At 60.0% G+C, this 21,775-nt stretch overlaps 1 protein-coding gene across 2 annotated transcripts in view; it reads left to right on the top strand.

The window, feature by feature from the left end:
* Positions 1-18,350, top strand: part of SKI (SKI proto-oncogene) — an 82,683-nt gene extending 64,333 nt beyond the window's left edge. The window contains exons 2-7 of one of the 2 annotated variants that reach the window (XM_007980929.3): positions 11,549-11,674; positions 11,859-11,974; positions 12,739-13,007; positions 13,196-13,488; positions 14,918-15,148; positions 15,476-18,350. In XM_007980929.3, the coding sequence (XP_007979120.1) occupies positions 11,549-11,674; positions 11,859-11,974; positions 12,739-13,007; positions 13,196-13,488; positions 14,918-15,148; positions 15,476-15,664 (1,224 nt within the window). In that variant the 3' untranslated portion in view covers positions 15,665-18,350. The remainder of the gene's footprint in view (positions 1-11,548; positions 11,675-11,858; positions 11,975-12,738; positions 13,008-13,195; positions 13,489-14,917; positions 15,149-15,475) is intronic. The other variant, XM_007980930.3, reaches the window with a different exon arrangement.
* Positions 18,351-21,775: the final 3,425 nt, after the last annotated feature.

The raw sequence follows: 21,775 nt of genomic DNA, 5'->3' as shown, positions 1-21,775 counted from the left end.
AATAATCAGAAAATAGGTTAATTTAAGCCCAATATGAAATGCGAATTATCATGTGTGAAATATTAATGGGACTTACAAAAATAGCTTTATAATTTCTTGAACTGTGAAATCTTCAGAGAAGGCCCATCGCTCACATGTTGAGCCGATTCCTGAGTGAGGGTATTTGGGGGTGCACCTGGAGGAGACAGCGATGGTCTCAGCAGGGCTTGTCTCCATAGTGCCTCAGCGTGAGCTTCTGCCAGTCCCCAGAGAGGGGTCCCCACACCTCCCTGCCCCTCCCCGCCCTGGTCAGAGCTGGGAGTTGCCATGTAGGAGTCGCCATGTAGGAGAGCACAGTCCACCCTGTGCTTTGGGGGTTTGTCCAGGCTTTGGGGTGGGGTTTGCCTGTAGAAGCTCTGAGCTGTGCTGTGTGGTGGGGTGACCACAGTGGGCTGCCCTGGGTGCCCTTTGAAGGACTGAGCAGTGAAGTGACCCTTCATCCAGTAGACGTTCATCAGGGACCTGCTGTGGACCAGGCTGGGGTCACCCTCAGGACTGAGCGGGGCAGGTCGCTGTGCATAGCCGGGCAGGCCGCTGTGGGAGCAGGGCAGGCCGCTGTGTGGAGCGGAGCAGGCCACCGTGTGGAGCAGGGTTTTGGCCCCCACAGGGCTTTTGTTTCTGTTGCTTCTGTTGGCGATTGGGACTCACCACGTTAGACCTGAGGTTCGTGGTGGGATCCCCTGGCATGGCCCTGGGTGGCTGCCCTGCGTGCTCAGGGAGCAGGCACGGACCCTGAGTGGTGTTGCTCTCGGGTCTGGAACGTCCAGCCGAGGGTTGGGGCCTGCTGTTGTCACTCCACTGAAGATGAAAAGCCAGGGCGAGGCCCCCACCAGATCTGGAAGGTTCTCCTGCATCGCCCTCTCCTTCCAGGCACACTTGGCCGCCCTGTTTTCTGCGCATCTGTCCCCACCATCGTGCTCTCTTCTTCTCTGGACTGCATTTGATTTCTTTGAACTGTTTTTATTCTGGAAAGTTCTCGAGCATCTGGTATCTCCCTGGTGTTTGGGATGTCTCCTCATTCCCCTGTGTCTTGCTTTAAGCTGCGTGTCCTCGTGTTCCTGCTGCCCCTGTTCTTGGGCACTGTTCTGTCTGGGATCCCCATGCAAGGCTCCTGGGTCTGGTGGCTGCTGCCCAGCCTGAGACTGTCTTACCTGTCCCAGCCACCATTTCCTGGCTTCTTCAACTGGCACCTTGACACTCGGTGCCGGATGAGCAGACTTGTGGCTGCGGATTCCCGGCATCTGTCCTGGGTTCCGGTTGTTCCTTCCAGCGCAGTCGGTGGTCACTGCGCCACCATGGTGGTCCAGGCAGCAGGGTGGTCATGTGGTGGGCATCACTTTGGGTTTTTCATTCTCCTTTCATTTGTGGCCTCGGAGGCTCCCCGTGTTTTCTGAGGTGCACAGTACATTGAGGGGTGCTCATTTCGTTTCAGATGTTGGAAGGATGTCGTGCAGGAAGGTGCGAGGGTCTCGGGGTGGTCCTGAGAAGCCAATGTGATAGGTGCGGCAGTTTCCTCTTCCCCTGAGCAGGGGCTTCCAGAGCCTCCCTCCCACTGGTGCCCGTGGGGTTTGAGCCTGACTGTGAGTCACACCCAGGATGGAGAGGTCTAAGGAAGGCCTGATGCTGGGCAGGGCGACGTTTCTAGAAAAGGTTTCATCTGGTGACCTGCTAAATGGCATGAAAATCACAAAATTGGCACTCAGTGACCATGAGGCTGCTGTGTGTGGCTGCTCCCCTCAGCAAGGGAATGGCTGCCCCCATCCAGGGCCCCGACTCTCCCTGACCTCCCCCATGCGTGGCAGGCTTTGCCCTTGTCCCTGTTTGCCCCAAACTCCAGCCGAGTCCCAGGTCTGCAGTCACCACACACAACCTGGGGGCATTCTTACCTGCCTTGCCCTGGACCCTGGTTCTCTGTGGGTGAGGGAACCTCAGCGAGGTTGATGTGATAAAAATTGTGTGTTTTTACTATTCTTCACCCAGAACCTGTGGGTGATAGAAATGTTGGTCTTATCTGAGTTCTCAATCTGCAGTTACTTTTTCTAACTTGGAAACACTACTTAGTAGCTGAATTCCGTATTAAAATCTGCTTATTGGCCGGGCGCGGTGGCTCACGCCTGTAATCCCAGCACTTTAGAAGGCTGAGGCGGGTGTATCATGAGGTCAGGAGATCGAGACCATCCTGGCTAACACAGTGGAACCCTGTGTCTGCTAAAAATACAAAAATTAGCCGGGCGCGGTGGCAGGCGCTTGTAATCCCAGCTACTCAGGAGACTGAGGCAGGAGAATGGCATGAACCCGGAAAGCAGAGGTTGCAGTGAGCCGAGATCATGCCTTTGCACTCCAGCTTGGGCGACAGAGCGAGACTCCAACTCAAAAAAAAAAAAACCAAAAACCTGCCTATTGAAAAAGGAACTCTTTTAAAAATTTAATCTCTAAGTTATGGCGTTGTGAGATTCCTGGATGTGGTTTTCAGGTTGCTCTTGTAGCTTTGGTGAAAGGGCTTCATTACCCTTAGGTGTGCTGTTGCCGACTGGTGGGGCGGCTTGGTCCTTCCTGACCTTTCCGAGGAGCTCCTGGCTCCAGCCCCCAAGATCAGGAGTTGTTTCATGGCTGGGGGCTGGAGGCCACCTTCTTTCTTTAATGGCCAGCAAGATAATGACAGGACTCACAGAGGTGTGAGTGTCAACTTGGTGGTGTCTGGGCACGGTGGGGAGCAGGGTTGGGGACAGAGTCGGGTTGGGGGTGCCGTGGAAGGGGTATGACCCTGGGGGACAAGGGGTCACAGGGGGCCCCGGGCACAGCTGCGTTGCCTGTTGCCATGGGCAGCAGCAGCATCTCTGGCTGTGGGGTTTGTCTGAACCTCGTTGACCCAGGTGACCCAGGTGGTGTCTTGCCCTCGTTGACCCAGGTGGGGCTCAAGGCTGTGCCTGCCATGAGCGGGGATGCGGACCCCAGAGACCAACCTGACCTCTCTGGCAGGAAGAAGACCTCGTCGTGCTGTCTCCTCCTCCCCCGAGCCGGTTAGCTGTCTCAGGGAACCTGTAAGCCCAGACCCACCTGCTGCCCCACTGGGCCTTATCCAGGGCCACCTTGTCACGTCCTCCACTGAATGTGGGTCCGTGTAGATGCCAGCCCTTCGGTCTTACCCAGAAGCTGGGAGGTGCTGGCTGCCGCGGGTGGCTATGCATGTCTGTCCCCATGGCAGGGAGGCCTCTGGGGGCCTGGCCCTCCCCCCTCTAGCTGCTTCTCACATTTTTGTCTCCCCGAGAGCCACCTGCTCTCCCAGGGCCCTCAGGCTCCCGTCTGCCAGTCTCCTGGCACCTGGGCTGGGGTCTGCACCAGGCAGCACCGCCAGCAGGGCAGGACCCACCCTCCACAGCATCATGACTGCCACGCCCTGTGCCTGGGGTGGAGGCCACTCCCACCCAGTGGGGCCCCTCTGAAAAGGAGACTTGACCTCAGGGTGGTGACAGGGCTCTGTGGGATGGCCTCGGTGACAGGGACCAGAATGTTCCCTAAACTGGATGTCAGGCCCCTGGCTCAGATGGAGCTTTCTTTTCTTGATGGGCTTTAGAAGGTGAAAAACTAGGTTTCCAGAGGAAAAGCTGCACTGTGGGCTTTGTGGCAAATAAGCGCTGCCTGACCCCAAACAGCTGTGAAAGACTCAAACCTGGAGCCTTCCTGGTGTCCTGTGTGTCCACACAGGTGTGCCAGTGTGGCAGCCCTGTGCCAGGAGCTGCCCCTCCCTGTCCTGGCAGCGACCATGCCAGCCGAGTGCCCCTCTGGTTCCTCCATGCCAGCCAAGCGCCCCTCTGGCTCCTCCATGCCAGCCGAGCGCCCCCCCTGGCTTCTCCATGCCAGCCGAGCGCCCCCCTGGCTCCTCTATGCCAGCCGAGCACCCCCTGGCTCCTCCATGCCAGCCGAGCGCCCCCCTGGCTCCCAGGCATCTCATCCTGTCTTGCTCTGAGGGCTGTGCTGTGGTAAAAACCATTCACCTCGACAGTTTGGCTTTTGACCAATAATTCACTCTCATATTTTTGTTTTTTAAATAGATTTTTTAAATTAAGACTGTATTCACTGGGTGCGGTGGCTCACGCCTGTAATCCTAGCACTTTGGGAGGCCGAGGCGGGTGGATCACGAGGTCAGGAGATCGAGACCATCGTGGCTAACATGGTGAAACCCCGTCTCTACTAAAAATGCAAAAAATTTGCCAGACGTGATGGCGGCGCCTGTAGTCCCAGCTACTCAGAGGCTGAGGCAGGAGAATGGTGTGAACCTGGGAGATGGAGCTTGCAGTGAGCCAAGATCGCGCCACTGCGCTCCAGCCTGGGCGACAAAGTAAGACTCCGTCTCAAAAAAAAAAAAAAAAAAAATTAAGACTATTCAGATATAATTTGCATACCATAAAATTTTTTCCTTCCACAGAATATAGTTTAATGGTTTAACCATCATCATCGAAGTAGAGAACATTTTTGTCACCCCCAACAAGAAGCTCCATACACATGACCCGTCACTCCCCAGGCCCCAAACCCCATCCGACACTGATGTTGGTGATTGGCCTGTCCTGGTTATTCCATAGAGCCACATGTGACTGTGTGTATCTGGGCCACGCGTGGCTGTGTGTATGAGAGCCATGCATGACTGTGTCTCAGCCACGTGTGACTGTATGTGTGTCTGGGCCACATGTGACTATATGAGGGCCACACGTGGCTGTGTGTATGAGAGCCATGCATGACTGTGTCTCAGCCACATGCGACTGTATGTGTGTCTGGGCCACATGTGACTCTATGAGGGCCACAAGTTACTGTGTGTCCGGGCCACATGTGGCCGTGTCTGGGCCACACGTGGCCGCGTGTGTCCAGGCTATGTGTGGCTGTGTCCGGCGTTGGCACGGTATTTTCAAGGCTCCTTCCTTCCTTTTCATGGCTGAGTCATACTCCGTTGTGTGCAGAGACCACAATCTGTCTATCCCGTCATCTGTCCCCAGACACTTGGGCAGCTCCGCTTCGCTGCTGTGAGCACTCGTGCACAAACTGTCGTGTGGACGTGTGTTTTCAGTAACCTGCGTGTACACCCAGGACTGGAATTGCTGGGCGATGTAACTGTGTTAAAGCTTCCGAGGACTGGCCAGGCCGTTTTCCACAGCAGCAAAATAATCGTACATTCTTTCCAGCAGTTCGTAGGGGTCCCTGTGTCTCCATGTGATCATTACCACTTGTCCAAACTAAAAAATTCTAGGCCGGGCGCGGTGGCTCATGCCTGTAGTCCCAGCAGTTTGGGAGGCCGAGGCGGGCAAATTACATACATGAGTCCAGGAGTTCAAGACCAGCCAGGGTAACAAAGGGAAACCTTGTCTCTAGAAAAAAAAAAAAATACAAAAAATTAGCTGGGCATGGTGGCACATGTCTGTAGTCCCAGCTACTCATGAGGCTGAGGCAGGAGGATTGCCTGAGCCCTGGGAGGTTGAGGCTGCAGTGAGCTGAGATCGCGCCACTACACTCCTGCCTGGGTGACAGAGCAAGACTCCGTCTCAAAAACAAACAAACCCAATTCAAGCCATCGTTGTGGGCCTGAGTCGGTGTCTCCCTGCGGTGTGGTTGCGTTTCCACAGCGAATGGTGTCAGGCAGCTTTGCGTGTGGTTACTGGATGTTGGCATCCTGTTTGGAGAAGTGGCTACTCGAGTTCTTTCCCATTTGGAAATGGGGTTGTGTATTCTGTTTTCCTTGCTGACTTGTAGAGTTCTTCACGTGTTCTGAATCTGGTCCCTTGTCAGATACCAGGTTTGCACGTTTTCCCTTCCATCCTGTGGGCTGTCTTTTTGCTTTCTCGATGGTGCCCTTTGAAGCACAAAAATGTCATGATTGTTTTCTGGGAGGCCTTGTTGTTCTGTTTTCTGTCTGTTCCTTGTGCTTTGGTGTCATCGAAGCACTTCTGTGGGGGCGGGAATCTGGACTGAGGCCGCTGCGTTCCTGCTGTGAAAACCTTCACGTGCACTCGCAGCCTCGGCTCCACGGACGGTTCAGTCCGGGAAATGGTTTCTGGGAAACGTTTAAGGAGGTCGTGCACAAAAACCGTCTTTGCAGTGAGGGGCATGAGAGCACACGGTGCTGTTCCCACAGGGCCCGTGGCCTCTGCGGGTGAGAATTGGTGGCCTCCCTTGGAAATACTGACTTGAGGTGCCAGGCACCCGCCCAGGCTCTTGGTGTGGGCATAGGCTGTCTTCCACTTGAAAAATGTGGCAAGATGGTCTGAAAACCACAGAGTTTGTGTGGAGACACGGTCTTGCTGTGTTGCTCAGGCTGGAGTGCAGTGGTGGGATCACAGCTCACTGCAGCCTCCACCTTTCGAGGTCCAGAGATGCTCCCACCTCAGCCTCCCAAGTAGCTGGCATGACAGGCATGAGCCACCACGCTGGGCCCACGGCTGAAGTTTGGGTTGTATCCTTTTAAGGCATAGCAGACGGGTTTTCAGCCGCACTGAAAAGAAGCTCACCACAGCAGAGTGCCGCTGGGCCATGTACGTCGGGAGCAGGGCCGCAGGCAGGACCTTGGGCACCCAGCCCGCTTACCACGCTGCAGGCAGCCTCTTGGGAACGTCAGAACGCCAGCACAGGCGATCGCCACAGAACCTGGATTGGGGTGATCCTGCCGTTCCACCTGCTGTGGCCCCAGGGCTGCACCGCCTGTGGACTGTGGCTGGCAGCTTCTGGAGACTTGTTGGTACCTACAGCATCTGCGCCACTCCATAGCATTGCCTGTTGGTGGCACCCATCCCCTCCACAGGCCAGTGGCCCCTGCACAGAGATGAACTGGCGCTCACAGACTCACCCTGTGAGGCAGCATCTGCATCTACAGGACTTCCCGGCCCTTGGCCGCACGTTTCCCCCCGTTCCCGTCGTGGCAGCTGTGCCTGGGTGCGGACGCTGCGTGCTGACGAGAGGAGGCTTGGGCCTGCCTGGTGTGCGTGAGTGGGTCAGAGACTGGCCTCCATGTGGCGTGTGCATTCCCCTGGAGGGTCCCCTGACCCCATGGCTGCAGCCTGGCAGGAGAAGACACTGAGTGGGACGCATGGGAGGGGTTGCAGGGCGGGCTGTGCTGTGCAGCAGGCCTTGGGGCGTCGAGTGGCCCATCCCCGCACCAGGGTGCAGTTTTGACACCAGGTGGTTGTGGGCCGAGTGTCTGTGCAGGTGTGGAGACAGAAGCCTGACCCACAGAGCCTGGCGGTGGCCCCTGGACTGACCTGTGGGATGCACAACCGCTCTGCCACTGTGCGTCGTTCACATGTGAAGCTGACGCCACCAAGGCCTCAATGTCTGTTTCAGCTGGATACGTGCTGTGCCCCTCATGGGGGCACATCTGGCCACTGGACATCAGGGTCCTGGGGTGACTGAGGCTGGTGCCCTCGTGACAGGTCGCTGGGCTGCAGGTTGAACAGGAAACTGGTTTTCTCCACTCTGCGAAGTCCCCTGTGGTTCTCCCTGTGGTTGGAGGAAGTTGTGTTGACGTGATCATGAGTGCTGCTGTGCGCCCCTCCCTGCCCACCACTCACTACCGCCTCCCCGGAGTCTTGCCCTGGGGGGTCCTGGTGTGGGATCTGTCTTCTGTCGTCCGGTGGAGCCTTGCCCGCTGGTGCCTGTGAGCCCAGGGTGGGTAGACGCTGGGTGGTCGTGGAGGTTCACAGCAGGCTCTACGTGTGGTTGTTTTGATTTTGGGTGTGAATCCTCTCAGCAAAGGTTGACTCAAACCCCAGTGTCCCCAGAAGGTTCGAGGCAACAACCGTCAGCACCGAGTGGCCAGCAGGGCGGGGATGTGGCCTTGAGCCCTGTCATTCAGCTTCAGTGTGGGGAGAAGCAGCCCGGAGCTCTGGGCAGCAGCTCAGGGACTCGAGTGACCGTCCCTGCCTTGGGACCACACGGGCGGGCGGGGCACAGCTGGTGCCCATGTCCTCCTCACGGGCTCTGGAAATGAGAGGCACTGAGGCCACAGTGGGGGAGGTGGCTGAGCTGACCGCCCGGCCTCTCGGTGCCCTGGGAGGAGCTGTCATGAGGACATGTGCAGACTGGGTTCAGCCTGTCTGGGGTGGCTCAGGTGCCTGGGGACGGAGGCCAGCTGTAACCGCTGCTGTATTCAGTCTCGGGTTAGTGCTCTCCGCCTCTGCGGCGTCTCCCTCGGCAGCTGTCCAGGACTCCAGCCTCCCTGCCAGGGTAGGGGACGTGGAGCCTCTCCTTGGTCTCGGGGGTTGAGCTCTTGTGTGTTTGGACCCTGTGGGATCTGGTAGGAGAAGCAGCCCCCACTCTTGTTGAGCCAGGGGCCTGGGGAAGGGAGATGGCAGTTCTGTGACCTCCAGACTCCCTTTCCTCATTGCAGGGAATGGGTCAGTATTTCGCTCTGAGCCCTGAGCATCTGCACATACCAGGCAGGAAAGGGTCCCGAGGCCTTCTTGATGGCTCTTCTCTGTTCTTGGCACCTTGCAGGCCTGATACGCAGGGCCCCCGAGGGTGGGGTGTGCATTTTTGGAGAGCGTCTTTTCTGGGACACCCCCCATGGGGAGCTGCTGGCTTGCCTGTAGCAGTATACTGTGGCTGCCCCGTTCTGGGCAGGTGGCCACGGCCAGCTCCTCACCTGTTTGGGCCACTGCCTCTGCATAGGTCCTGTGGGCTTTGGGCAGGAACTGTTCCGTCAGAGGGCCTAGGGTGTCCACAACCTTGGGCCCACTGTTCCTCAGCCCTGCCCTGGCAGGGGGGCACCTGCACGTGGGTTCTCCGGGTGCCTGCTGGCCAGGTAGCTTACCTGGTCATTGTCGGGGTGTGGGAAAGGACCCAAGGAGGAGAAGTGGCCGCGGGGCAGTGCGGTGTGTCGGCTGGCCTCCGCTGTGCAAGCTGACAGTGGCCTGAAGGGCTTTGGGATGGCCCAGCCCCATTGCTTTGGTGTGTCAAGTCCAGAGCCGTGCTCCTGCCTCGTGGCCTGTGGGCTCCAAGGGCCGGTTTTGAAGCCCCAAGAAGGGTCACACCAGAGGCCAGCGGTTGTAGCTGCTCATCCCAGAGGAAGACTCAGCTGTCTGTCACTGGGTGTGGTTTTGTCCCTGACCGACAGCTGACACTGGGGCCCCCGGGGGCCTTGGTAGGGCGGGTGGCATCCCAGGCCTGAAGACGGCTGCCTGCTTCCTGGGGCTTTGAGAAACCAATACTGCTCAGGTGACAGTCCCTCTGAGACTGTCACTTCCTCCGGCCGGCCCACAAGGGCGCAGACACCTTCTGTTTACGCATTCCCCTCGTGATGCTGCAGAGAGCCCGCTCCGAGAGCTGGGGAGCGCCCGATGAGGAGCCAGGGTCTTAATGGAGTCATGTCTCCGAAGGCTCGTCCTGGCCCCCTGAAGACCAGGAGCCTCCCTGGCCCCAAGGCTGGCCCCGAGCCCATCTGCCTCAACCCTCCAGATCCGCAGGGTCCTCGGCCATCCCCACTGAGCGGGTGGGGATCGGGGTCCTGGGCCTGTGGTCTTCCCGCCACCTCCACAGGGCAGCTGCTGGGGCCCCGCCAGACAGAGCCATGTTCTCAGACGTTGGCTGTCATGGAGGTGGCCTGAGGCGTCTGACTCTTTCCCCTCAAGGAGTCTCTGAGTCTCCCGGAGTCAGCGCCGGCTGTTGTGGCTTTTCCCCGGGTGAGAACTGAGCCGAATTTCCGCGCCCGCTTCAGTGGCTGCTTAGACAGGAAGCTCCACCCAGCTGGGCGTCCTCGGTCTTCTGTGCCTCTTGGGAGGGTCCACATGATTCCGGAAGGGGCTCTGCTGCAGCTAGGATGGCACCCGCCCCTGCTGGGCACAGGCACGGCACCCTGCGGTCAGGGCCTCCGCCAGACGTCACCAACACTCACTTCCCTTCGAAAGCTACCACATAGAGGGGGTATTTTCAGTGTCTTTTTTCCTGAACAGCTATTTTAGTGTCTCTGAAAAAAACCGTCCACAGCCAGGGCTGCGTGAGCCTTCAGGGGGTGCCTGCCGTGCGTCCACGGCCCTGTGTTCCTGAACACTTACCTTTCTCCCTTGGTTCCAGGTCAGAGCCAGGCACCCGCCCCTCCCCTGGCCCCACCCTGCTTGTTCCCTGAGGGCTGCAGGGTAGGTGCACGTTCTCCAGGGGAGGCCACAGGCTTTGGCCAGATCTTCCCCCAGGGCCCTCCATCCCCGTAATTGGGGCGCCTTGATGGACAGCCTGCCCTGTGCCCCACCTTCCCCCTAGGGAAGCAGGGTCCCTGCTGCCTCCAGGAGGCTGGCTCCTGATGCTGCGTCTCCTCCTGGAGTCCTGGAGGTGGGAAGAGCCCCCGGCCCTGAGGGTGCTCTGTCCACCAAGGCTTCCTGGCTGAGGGCAAGGGCAGTGCCCCCACCGCCCCACTGTGCTGCCCCCGCTTGAGGTTGGCCTCAGCAGAGTGAGTGGGACCTTACCCCGTGAAGGGCCCCTTGCCCTGTGTGGCCTCTTCTGCACTGGCCCGTGGTGTAGACCGGCACCAGCTGCCCTGGGAACTCTGTGCTGTGCGTGGGGTCTTTGGCAGTAGGGGAGTGGCCGGTCGTACAGAGACTGCCCTGTGATTTTGCTTGGGAAGAGACCTTGGGTCTCATTTGTGCCTTGTGGGCAGCGTGTCTCAGGGATCTCCAGCCACAGGGCTGGGGGAGTTCATGTTTGCCTGAGGCTGGATGTACCGGCTCAGGCCCCCAGCACACAGCCCGTATCATTCACTGATTCTTGGGGGATGTGCCTGGGTACCTGACACACAACACCTGGTTCTGGGTGGGCTGGGTCCGGGCACCTTCGCTCAGCTTCCTCCAGCAGCGGGGCTGGCAGGGAACGAGGAAGAGGTGTGTGTGGTGCCATCCTGTAGACCAAGGCTCCTTCGGGGATGGTGTCCTTCGTTTTGAAAATGTTTCCTTCCTGTGGGGAAGCCAGAATGCCCACTCTTCAATGCACCGGTGCCAGTGGCCCACAGGGATACGGTGTCCCCTTCTCGCGAACCACCCCTGTGCCACAGCTGCCCTTCCCAGACGCATCTGTCGTGACTGGCTCTCGCCGCGCTGTGGCTGTTTGAGCTGAGTGCCCAGCATGGGCACCCTCTGAGAACACACTCGGGTTCTTGGAAAGGGGTTTGGCAGGAGAAGGACGAGGGACTCCAGGCCAGGCTGAGTGGCTGTGGAAGGGGAGAGTGGGTCTTGGTTCTCCATCCGAAACCCGCTGCAGCCGTGGGTGAGGTCACCCGGAACGGCAGGACAGGGTCCGCTCTGTTCTCTCGGAGATGACCTGTTCCTCAGCACAGCCTCCATGCACCTGTTGCACGTGACCCAAGGGCCTTTATGCAAAGTGGACTCGGCCTCCTGGGGGGTGCCCTGGAATCTGCCTTCTGCACCACTCAGGGTCCTTCATGGTCAGAGTGCCTGGGACTGTGACTGCCACGCTGGCCATGGGGTGGTGGAGGGACCATGCCCTGGGAACCAGATGTGCCAACAAGTCCTTTCATTGATCGCAGGTTTCCTCTGAGCCCCCGGCCTCCATAAGACCCAAAACAGATGACACCTCTTCCCAGTCCCCTGCACCTTCCGAAAAGGACAAGCCGTCCAGCTGGCTGCGGACCTTGGCCGGCTCTTCCAATAAGGTGCTGTGGGGCCTGTCAGGGTCCTTGGGGTGGTGGGTGGTGGGTACTGGGCCCTTCTCCTTGGGCAGACCCAGCGGCTGGCGGCTCTGTCTGCCCCCTACTGAGAGGGCTGGCACCCGGCACAGCCTCGGGGACGTGAAGTGGCTTTTCTCCTGGTCACTCACACAGACGACTCTCTCGACAGAGCCTGGGCTGTGTTCACCCTCGCCAGCGCCTCTCTGCTTTCCGACCCTGGTCCCCCGCGGTGTCAGCGAGTGAGAAGGAGCTCTCCCCACACCTCCCAGCCCTCATCCGAGACAGGTGAGTGGGCGCCCTTCACAGGTGTTTCTGGCCACGGGGGAGGCCCCAGGAGGGCTGTGCACGCGGACGCGCCCATGTTTCTGCAGGCTGGGTGCCCAGACCTGCCGCCTTTTGGTCAGGGCAGTCTCAGTGTTGGTTCCTTTGGCTGGCGTCAGGGTGAGCACACCTAGAGCGTTCCCTGTGTTCTGGGTGGAGTCGTGGGTGGAGCCCTGTCTGCTGGGCGCAGCCTCTTGATGTGATGGTCGGCCTGTGTCTGGCCTGTGCGAAGATACCCAGCAAGTAGAAAATACTTACGGGTTCTTAGGAACTGAAGGCTTGACTGATTCTTAAGAATCAGAGCTGGGAGAGAAAGTCTTTCCTCTTTTTTTTTTTTTTTTTGAGACGGAGTCTCACTCTGTCGCCCAGGCTGGAGTTCAGTGGCCGGATCTCAGCTCAGTGCAAGCTCCGCCTCCCGGGTTCTCGCCATTCTCCTGCCTCAGCCTCCAGAGTAGCTGGGACTACAGGCGCCGCCACCACACCCGGCTAGTTTTTTTATTTTTCTTTAGTAGACACGGGGTTTCACCGTGTTAGCCAGGATGGTCTCGATCTCCTGACCTCGTGATCCGCCCGTCTCGGCCTCCCAAAGTGCTGGAATTACAGGCTTGAGCCACTGCGCCCGGCCAAGTCTTTACGCTGTAACACCTTCAGAGCGGGTGTGCGCCACGATGGGTCTGGGTGGCGCTTGGGGACAGAGGCACCTTCCTGACACCCGCCTGCCTCTCCAGCTTCTACTCCTATAAGAGCTTTGAGACAGCCGTGGCCCCCAACGTGGCCCTCGCACCGCCGGCCCAGCAGAAGGTTGTGAGCAGCCCTCCATGTACCGCCGCTGTCTCCCGGGCCCCCGAGCCTCTCGCCACTTGCACCCAGCCTCGGAAGCGGAAGCTGACTGTGGACACCCCAGGAGCCCCAGAGACGTTGGCACCCGTGGCTGCCCCAGAGGAGGACAAGGACTCGGAGGCCGAGGTGGAAGTTGAAAGCAGGGAGGAATGTACGTGTGAGTCGCTTTCTGTGCCTACCTGTGGGCCGTGGGCTGTGGGGGTGGCACCGGCTGAGGGGGTTGGTCGCCTGGGGGTGCTTCGGCGGCCCCGTGTTTCACAGGTTCCTCCGGGAGCGGCGCGTCTCCCTGATGTGGAGCTGCCGGGCACTTCCGTGACTTCGTTTCTGTCTCTGCTTCCTCCTCAGTCACCTCCTCCTTGTCCTCGCTCTCTTCCCCGTCCTTTACCTCATCCAGCTCCGCCAAGGACCTGGGCTCCCCGGGCGCGCGTGCCCTGCCCTCGGCTGTCCCTGATGCCGCGGCCCCTGCCGACACCCCCAGTGGGCTGGAGGCGGAGCTGGAGCACCTGCGGCAGGCGCTGGAGGGCGGCCTGGACACCAAGGAAGCCAAAGAGAAGTTCCTGCATGAGGTGGTCAAGATGCGCGTGAAGCAGGAGGAGAAGCTCAGCGCAGCCCTGCAGGCCAAGCGCAGCCTCCACCAGGTGAGCAGGGCGGGTGGCGCTAGGAGGTCCAGGGTGCAGGTGGTGAGCACAGCCTCCACTAGGTGAACCGGCACAGGTGATGCCTCCTCCCTTCCTGGCTGCCCCATGTGCTCCTCTCCGTCTCCACCTCAGTGGGCCTGCCTGGGACCTTGGGGGTCCGTCTCCCGAAAGCTGCAGCTCTGGGTATGGTGAGCCCCTCAGTGTCCCCAGGCCGATGGACATCCCAGCAGGCCCCTGCATTTGGCTTGACCACAGCTTTCCCCATCAGGATCACACACCCTGCGTGGTGGCCCCACGAAGGAAGTAGCCGTGTTCCTCTGGTATAAAGAAGGCCGAGCTATTTTTAGTGGCAGAAAGAGTCGGGAGCAGCTGCACGGAGAGTTCCTTGCTCTGTGTGCTCCGGGAGTGGGTGTTCACGCGCTCCGCCAGCAAGACCTGCCTTCTGCAAAACACAGGCGTGAGGGGTGTGCTTCCTAAAGCCTGGTGTTCCAGGAGGCGGCTCCTGCCAGGCCTCCCGAGTAGGAAGGAGAGGGCTCGGCCGCGCACACACCCCCACCTGCACACGCTGCTTCTCTGGGCTCTGCCTCACGGTTCTCATGCTGCAGCTCTGGTCTCGCGCCTCCTTTTACGTTGTTTAGGTTTCTTTCTGACTTGACTGAGGGAGGCGCAGTTCACAGGCAGGGCTGCCTCGGGGGAGAGGTGTGCGGGTGGCCCGGCCTTCACCCGGCCCCAGCCTCGCTAAATTCACACCTCGGCGGTGTCTGGCAGCTTCCGCGGCGTGGGCTTTAGCACAACACAACCCCGTCGGCCCTCAGAGCTGCAGGGTTGTCGACGTGCCCCCCTGCGCGTGCCAGTCCCTCGCCCCAGCGCGTCCTCCGCCACTGTTGTCCTTGATTCTGGTTGGAGATGTGATTTCCCACATGCATATTCATGTGGTGTGTTTGCACCGTGGGGTGTGAGTCACACGGATATTTTCATGGGGAGGCGGGGGGCTTGTGGAGGCGCCCGGTGGATGGATGTCTCCATCTGGCCGCGTGGGGAGACCCAGGGCCCTCAGATGGTGCGATGTCTGAGGCTGCCCTCCTCACATTGGTGGGAGCCAGAGCCTACTTGGCTGGCTGCCCCCAAGGGGAACATGGTCCTGGATGTCAGGGGAGGGCCTGCTGCAGCCCCAAGTGTGACTGACTCAGGCCCCCAGGTGTAGCACAGCTGCCGCAGGCCTGGCAGAAACTCAGGATGGGGGTCTGAAAAGCCTTTGTGGGGTGGGGGCACCACACGAGTTGGGCACAGATGGGGCACTGGGGGCGGGGCTCAAGGGCACATTGCTAGATGGATGACCCCACGGGGCGGGCTGGGGGCTGCTGGCCATGGTTGGGGGGCAGTGCTGGGACCAGTTGGGCAGTGACCCTGAGCCATCCCTGGCCCCCAGGAGCTGGAGTTCCTGCGTGTGGCCAAGAAGGAGAAGCTGCGGGAGGCCACGGAGGCCAAGCGTAACCTGCGGAAGGAGATCGAGCGTCTCCGCGCCGAGAACGAGAAGAAGATGAAAGAGGCCAACGAGTCCCGGCTGCGCCTGAAGCGGGAGCTGGAGCAGGCGCGGCAGGCCCGGGTGTGCGACAAGGGCTGTGAGGCGGGCCGCCTGCGCGCCAAGTACTCGGCCCAGGTATGCGGGTGGGGAGACTGAGGCACGTGGCACGGCGGGCGTGGAGCCCAGACCACATGGGGCTACCGCGGGCCCTGGTGGCCAGCCCTGCCCAGCCGGAAAGGAGCAGAATCCAGGGCCGGGACCGTGTTCAGTGCGCGCCCTGACGGGCACAGAGTGGGTGGTTGCTGGGTCCTGTCTCGTGAGCCTGTGTCCCGGCAGGTGGAGGAGGGACCGGCACGTGGCATGGGGGAGGCACAGGAGCGGTGCAAGAGCCTCCGGTGGGGGCAGCAGCGTCGGGCCTGGGCAGGGCAGCGAGCAGACGCTAACCACGCAGCTCCCTTTCAGATCGAAGACCTGCAGGTGAAGCTGCAGCACGCGGAGGCCGACCGGGAGCAGCTGCGGGCGGACCTGCTGCGGGAGCGCGAGGCCAGGGAGCACCTGGAGAAGGTGGTGAAGGAGCTGCAGGAGCAGCTGTGGCCGCGGGCCCGCCCCGAGGCTGCGGGCAGCGAGGGCGCTGCGGAATTGGAGCCCTAGATTCCGTGCCTGCCGCCGCGGCGCCGCCGACAACGCGGGTGCAGGGGGGCGCGGCTGGGCGGTGCAGCTCTGCCCGGCCGCACCCCTGCAGCCCGCCCATACAGCACAACGTCTTACTGTGCCTATTACCAAGCGAGTGTTTGTAACCATGTAGTTTTGGAATCCACTGCAAAATTTTCTACTGGCCAAGTTCAAGTGAGCAAGCCGTGTCCCCCAACTGCAGCTGGAGACGGGGCCAGCTCGGCGGCATGCTGGTCCTCTGCTTGCTAGAACATTCTAACATTTACACTTTTGTTATAAGCTATTTAAAACCAGTAAGGAGACTTGAAATTCAGAAAATCAACACATTTTTAAATGACTAACTTTTAAAAGCCCCCAACACATAACGCCATCTGAAGACCCGCAACGGAGTGGGGGTGGCGGCCGCCCCACCCTCCCCACCCGGGGAAGCCATCACAGCTCATCTGCCCGCGGCTGCGTGAGGACAGCAGGGGTTTTTCTTCAGAGTCTATTTTTTCAGCGACAAGGACCCAGGTCTTCCTGCTGCTGCCAGGGAGAGCAGGGACAGTGCCGCGTGCGAGATGAGCTCGAACACTGCCCGCCTTACGCCCACCCCGCCTGCCATGTCGCCATCGATGCCAGCGCTGCCCCCACGGGTACCAGGAGGTGCAGAGCCGCACAGGAGCTGCCCCAGAGCTGAGGGGACGGTCTTCGGCTCCTCTGCACCCCGTGATTCTGCCCAGGCTCCTCCACCACGAGGCACTGACCTGCGTCAGGTGGTGACCGTGGCTGGCGGTCACACCCTCAGCCCCTCCGGGCACACGTGCCGCCTGACCGGGCGATCCTTTCAGTTCGGCAAACATCGCTCCCTTCATTTTGGGACTGAGGCTGCAGCATTGGAACAAAACAGCATTATTTGAATTTTTCTTTTTTTTTTTTTTTGTTGGTTCATTTAAACGTATATTTAGAACTGCACTTTGTCAACAACCTTCCCTTTCTATTCCCCAGTGAACTGAGGTTTTTACCGATTTATAGAGCAGTCAAATCCTAAGTGCTCGAGTGCTTAGAAACCCCCTCTGGTGCTTGGTTGAACAAGGGAATCACAAGAAAACGAAAATGCAAAAACTGAACTTCGGGGGTCGTTCTGTGCCTTCCAGCATCTTGTACAGCAAATCCTGACTCGTGTCTTTTTACCCCCAAAATATCTGTCTTCAGTAGCGACTGAATCTGCCACTCTCAGAATAAGTTCCTTGCATTTATTCCAAATAATCTCGTTTACTCTCACCTGTTTATGCAAATTGTATAAGGTTTCTTATGCCCAAGCTTGAAAAATGATTTCCCAGTAGACAAGAGGCGGCTACCCATCCTACAGTTACGGTATTTATTTACATAAGAAGATCTTACCGGAGTTCTTTGCTTGAATCCGTTCTAACACCCACGGCAGCTGCACGCGCTCACGGAAGGTGGAGATTACTCGCCCAGGTACAGACGACCTCGGGGCAGTGACGAGCAAAGACCAGAGACTGCTGAGCCCTCGCGTCTGGGTGGCGGAATTGCCTGCAGGGTTTTGCCCTTGGTTTACTGAGGGGGGGTCTTGGTTGCTGCTGAAGCCCCCCACCCCTTCTAAAGTGCAATGCAAAAGGGACATCATGTATATGCAGCGTTTGTTTGGATTTTTCTTTGCTTTTGTTTTCTTTGCGGTTGTTCTATCTGTGTGCATGGATTCCACACCTCTGCCGTAGGTAGATCCGTCAGCGGGCATTATTACCGTGTCTTGTAAAGGGTCGGTTTTGTTATGCAACACGCAGAATGCTGTTTTTAGCCTTGTTTTACCAGAGTTGTGTTTTTTCAGTCATTTCTTCAAGGGAAACTAAACGATTTAGTTGGAGCAAAGCTTTAAGTGTGTTGGCGTGCTTCTGTGTGGCTGTCCTGTCGCCAGGTCGAAGATCACCGTGAGGTAGAGGCCCTGCCCCATCCCCGGGGCCACCAGGTTTGCTCCGTTTGCTTTGAGTTTTTACACCCCAGAGGGAGATGAACTTTTCCAAGCTCTGTCTGGGCCAGAGCCTCTCCTTGCCCTTGCTCCATCCTGATGGTCACCGTTGGGTCCACGCCTCCACCGCCCCGTCTTGCCCCAAACGGAAAGCGCTGTGTCTGCAGTGGCAGCCCTTCCCCACTTCGGCTCTGGGAGGGTCCAGCCAGTGTCACCTGGGCCCACCCCTTCCCGCAGCTGCCAGGCCCGTGCGGTCAGTGGGACCCGCACGTGGGCAGGCCCTCCCTGCACCAGCCACTGGAGCTGGGGACCCTCCCAGGCAGTTCTCGCAGCTCTTGGCTTGGCCCACCAGGGTCGCTTCCACCCTCAGGGGCCTGAGGCTGAGGAGACAGCTGTGGCTGCAGGGCCGCTCTGGACTGGGGTCCCAGGCCCTGAGGGGTGCGTGCCTGGCTTCCCTTGGCACAGGTGCAAGTCAGTTTCCTTTCAGCAGAAGGGGGAAGAGGTGCCCGCGGCGTGGGCTGCTGACTCCTCTGTGTGTGAGGCCCTTCATCTAAGTGATTTTGTATTCAGTTTAATTCTCATTATATTTCTATACTGAAAGAAGATTTTTAACGAAGGGAAAAACAACAGCAATAACATTCATATCTCTGGAGCAGCTAACTCGTACCCGTAACGTCTGCTTTTCGTACAGAACTAGCCAGTGTAAAAACAGTTCACCTGTAAATACTTGTTCCTTTTTCACCGTTGTATTATACATGTATATGCTGGGTCCTTTTTCAGAAACTCTTTTCTTACCTGAGAGTCGTCTTGTTTTCTGGGCTGTTTTTAACTGAGGAAAAAAAAAAATGCTTTCCTGCTGGGGGGCGGGGGAGACAGAGAAACCCATGTGCGTTTCCCATGTGACACCCCCCTCCCTGTGGGTCTGAGCCCCGGCCCCCCACCCCCTTCCTCCCTCCTCCCTGTGGGTCCGAGCCCCAGCCCCCCCCCCCGCCCCCCTCCTCCCTGTGGGTCCGAGCCCCGGCCCCCCCCGCCCCCATCCTCCCTGTGGGTCCGAGCCCCGGCCCCCCCCTCGCCCCCCTCCCCTGTGGGTCTGAGCCCCGGCCCCCCCCTCGCCCCCCTCCTCCCTGTGGGTCTGAGCCCCGGCCCCCCCCCCCCGCCCCCGTCCTCCCTGTGGGTCTGAGCCCTGGCCCCCCCTCGTCCCCCTCCTCCCTGTGGGTCTGAGCCCCGGCCCCCCCCCCCCGCCCCCGTCCTCCCTGTGGGTCTGAGCCCTGGCCCCCCCTCGTCCCCCTCCTCCCTGTGGGTCCGAGCCCCGGCTCCCCCACCCCCTCCTCCCTGTGGGTCCGAGCCCCGGCCCCCCGCCCCCCTCCTCCCTGTGGGTCTGAGCCCCGGCCCCCCCACCCCCTCCTCCCTGTGGGTCCGAGCTCCGGCCCCCCCGCCCCCCTCCTCCCTGTGGGTCCGAGCCCCGGCCCCCCCACCCCCTCCTCCCTGTGGGTCCGAGCTCCGGCCCCCCCACCCCCTCCTCCCTATGGGTCTGAGCTCCGGCCCCCCACCCCGCCCTCAGCCCGCCAGGGTCCAGGGAGACATTTGTTCTTGCTTTAAGTCAGGAGTCACAAATGACTTTTTTTTCAATTAAGGAAAAAGCTCCATCTCTACCTTTAACATCACCCAGACCCCTGCCCCTGCCCGTGCCCCACGCTGCTGCTAACGACAGTATGATGCTTACTCTGCTACTCGGAAACTATTTTTATGTAATTAATGTATGCTTTCTTGTTTATAAATGCCTGATTTAAAAAGAAAAGAAAAAGAGCTTGGCATATTTATCTATTTCGCTGTGTACCTGTTAGTCCTTCCCCGACCCCGAAACAGATGACATTGTACAATAAAGGACTTTGAGAGGACCGCAGGACAGCCGTGCATGTGCCCACCGCAGCCCCTCCCCGGACCGGCCACACACGGGCGGCTGGGATCCCCTCGCGTTCAGGCCACTGGGGGTGGCCGCACTGTCATGTGTCAGATCGTGGGCCTTGGGGTTTCCATCGACCCCGAGGGCACGTGGGGTCCAGGCGACCACCCTGGCACAACTGCCCTCTCACCTCGTCCCCATCTCCTCCGAGCTGGACAAGGCCACGGAGGTTTCAAACCCCTGTGATTTAGGGAGCTTGCAGTCCCTCCTTGTAACGCTGGATGTGGCTGGAGCCCCGGCTTGAGGCCACCGTGGCCTTGGCCAGGCTGGGAGAAAACCCCACAGAGGGCAATGCCAGGACAGAAGATGGGATGGGGCCTTCCCGACTGGGCCTCCACAGGGGCCTCTGAGGCCACACCTGGGGTTGGCCAAGGTCCAGCTCCCACATGGACGGACCTGTCCCCAACGGGTGGGTCGCCAGCTCCCTGAGGAGCTCCTGGGTCACTTGCAGGAGGAGAGGAGGTGTGGCATCAGAACCCTGGACCCCAGCAAGCTGCCCTGAGGGAGACAGAAAGAGGAGGTGTGGCATCAGAACCCTGGACCCCAGCAAGCTGCCCTGAGGGAGACAGAAAGAGGAGGTGTGGCATCAGAACCCTGGACCCCAGCAAACTGCCCTGAGGGAGACAGAGGTCCCTTTCCCCACCTGACCTCACGGTGGGCCCTTCCCAGACCCCTGTTCTGGGGAGTGGAGGTGCAGTGCCACACGCCCGTTTCGTGGAGGCACAGCCCCAGGCTGGGGTCCTGGGGTCCCAGGCCACCACCTCTCTAGGCTTTCTTAGGCCACCACATCCAGCATCTCCAGCCCATCCAGGCCCTGACAGGTGCATCTGGCCTGTGGTCTGAGAAATACTTGGGCTGGAAAGCCCCTCTCCCCAGCCTCTCGGCACAATTCCCGGGTCCCCATGGCTTCTCTCCGCCCCTCGGGAATCGCCCCCAAGCCTGGGGCTGGAACAGACCTGGCCTTCCCCTCACTGCCACATAGGGACTTCCTCCTTCCCTGCCCAACTGCAGGGCCCCAAAGGCCTCACAGAGCCCCCCCAGGGAGGGGGTACAGGGCGGCCTCTAGACCACACAGGCCCACCCCAGCAGGCCTGGAAACACCCACTCCACGTGGGCCTGGCTTCCCCATCCAGGCTAGGCCCTTGGGTGTTGGGGGCAGTGGGCCGTGGTGTGGGCCGAGGGGAACATGGGCCACAGCAGGAGTGGGCGTGGACTGGTCCTGGGCACTTGCATGTTCTGGGGGACAGAGGATGGACGGCTCCAGAGTGCCGCTGGCTGGACCCTGAGACAGTTGTGAGCACGGAGCCCCAGCCTGCGGTCAGGTGCGGTGGGGCCCACGGGGAGGAGTGGGGGAGGGCTGGGCAGAGGTGTTGGGTGGGCCTCGCGGGCTGTCCCTGTGGCCACGTGGGCACTGTCTCGGAGCTGAGTGCCACAGGACTTGATGTCGGCCCTCCCGGAGGCTCGGAGGCACTGCGTCCAGCAGCCACGCCGCGGCGGGGGGGGTGGCGGGGGGCGGGGGCTGCTCTGGGCTCCGTTGTTCCCCAAGCTGCCCCAGGCTTCTCTTTGGTGTTTACCTTTGGGTATAAACTCCGAGCTTTAAAGGGCTCTGGCCACCTGCTGAGCCAGGCCAGCCATCACCCAGGGCCAGAACCCTCTTCCCAAAGCTGTTCGAAGGGGTCCAGGGGTCTCCTGAGGGCTGGGGGAGGAGAGGCCAGGGTGGGAGAAGCTCCCTGCCTCTGTGCCAGGGAGAGATGGCTCTCCCCACCCTACCTCTGCATCCTCAGGCTCAGGACTTCCAACATTCACACCTGCCTGGGCCTCTGCGGGGACCACGGGTTGGCCGTCCAGCCTCAGCTCCTTGGAAGGGCAGCTCCCAGTACCCCTGTTCCTGGCAGTCCGTTTCCCAGTCCCCTAAGAGCTGGGGTCTGGGGAAGATGAGCTCCATCCCCAGTTTCTGCCCCACCCGTTTCATTTCTGCCTCAGTCACCAACAGCTGTCCTCGGGCCACCCTTGGGTCTCAGCTGTGCTGGTCTCCCCTCCTCCTGGAGCCACAGTCCTGCTGGCCTTCCCCCACCACTCTGTTGTCAAGGGGGCTGGCAGCGGCCAAGCAGCCTGGCCTTGTCTGGGGAGGCAGCGGCCGGCACGTCCTCAGTGAGGA

This window comes from Chlorocebus sabaeus, chromosome 20 (genome assembly GCF_047675955.1).
Source record: "Chlorocebus sabaeus isolate Y175 chromosome 20, mChlSab1.0.hap1, whole genome shotgun sequence".
Lineage (NCBI taxonomy): Eukaryota > Metazoa > Chordata > Mammalia > Primates > Cercopithecidae > Chlorocebus > Chlorocebus sabaeus.
The sequence above is the reverse complement of the archived record's forward strand: the minus strand, read 5'-3'. Positions and strand labels throughout refer to the sequence as shown.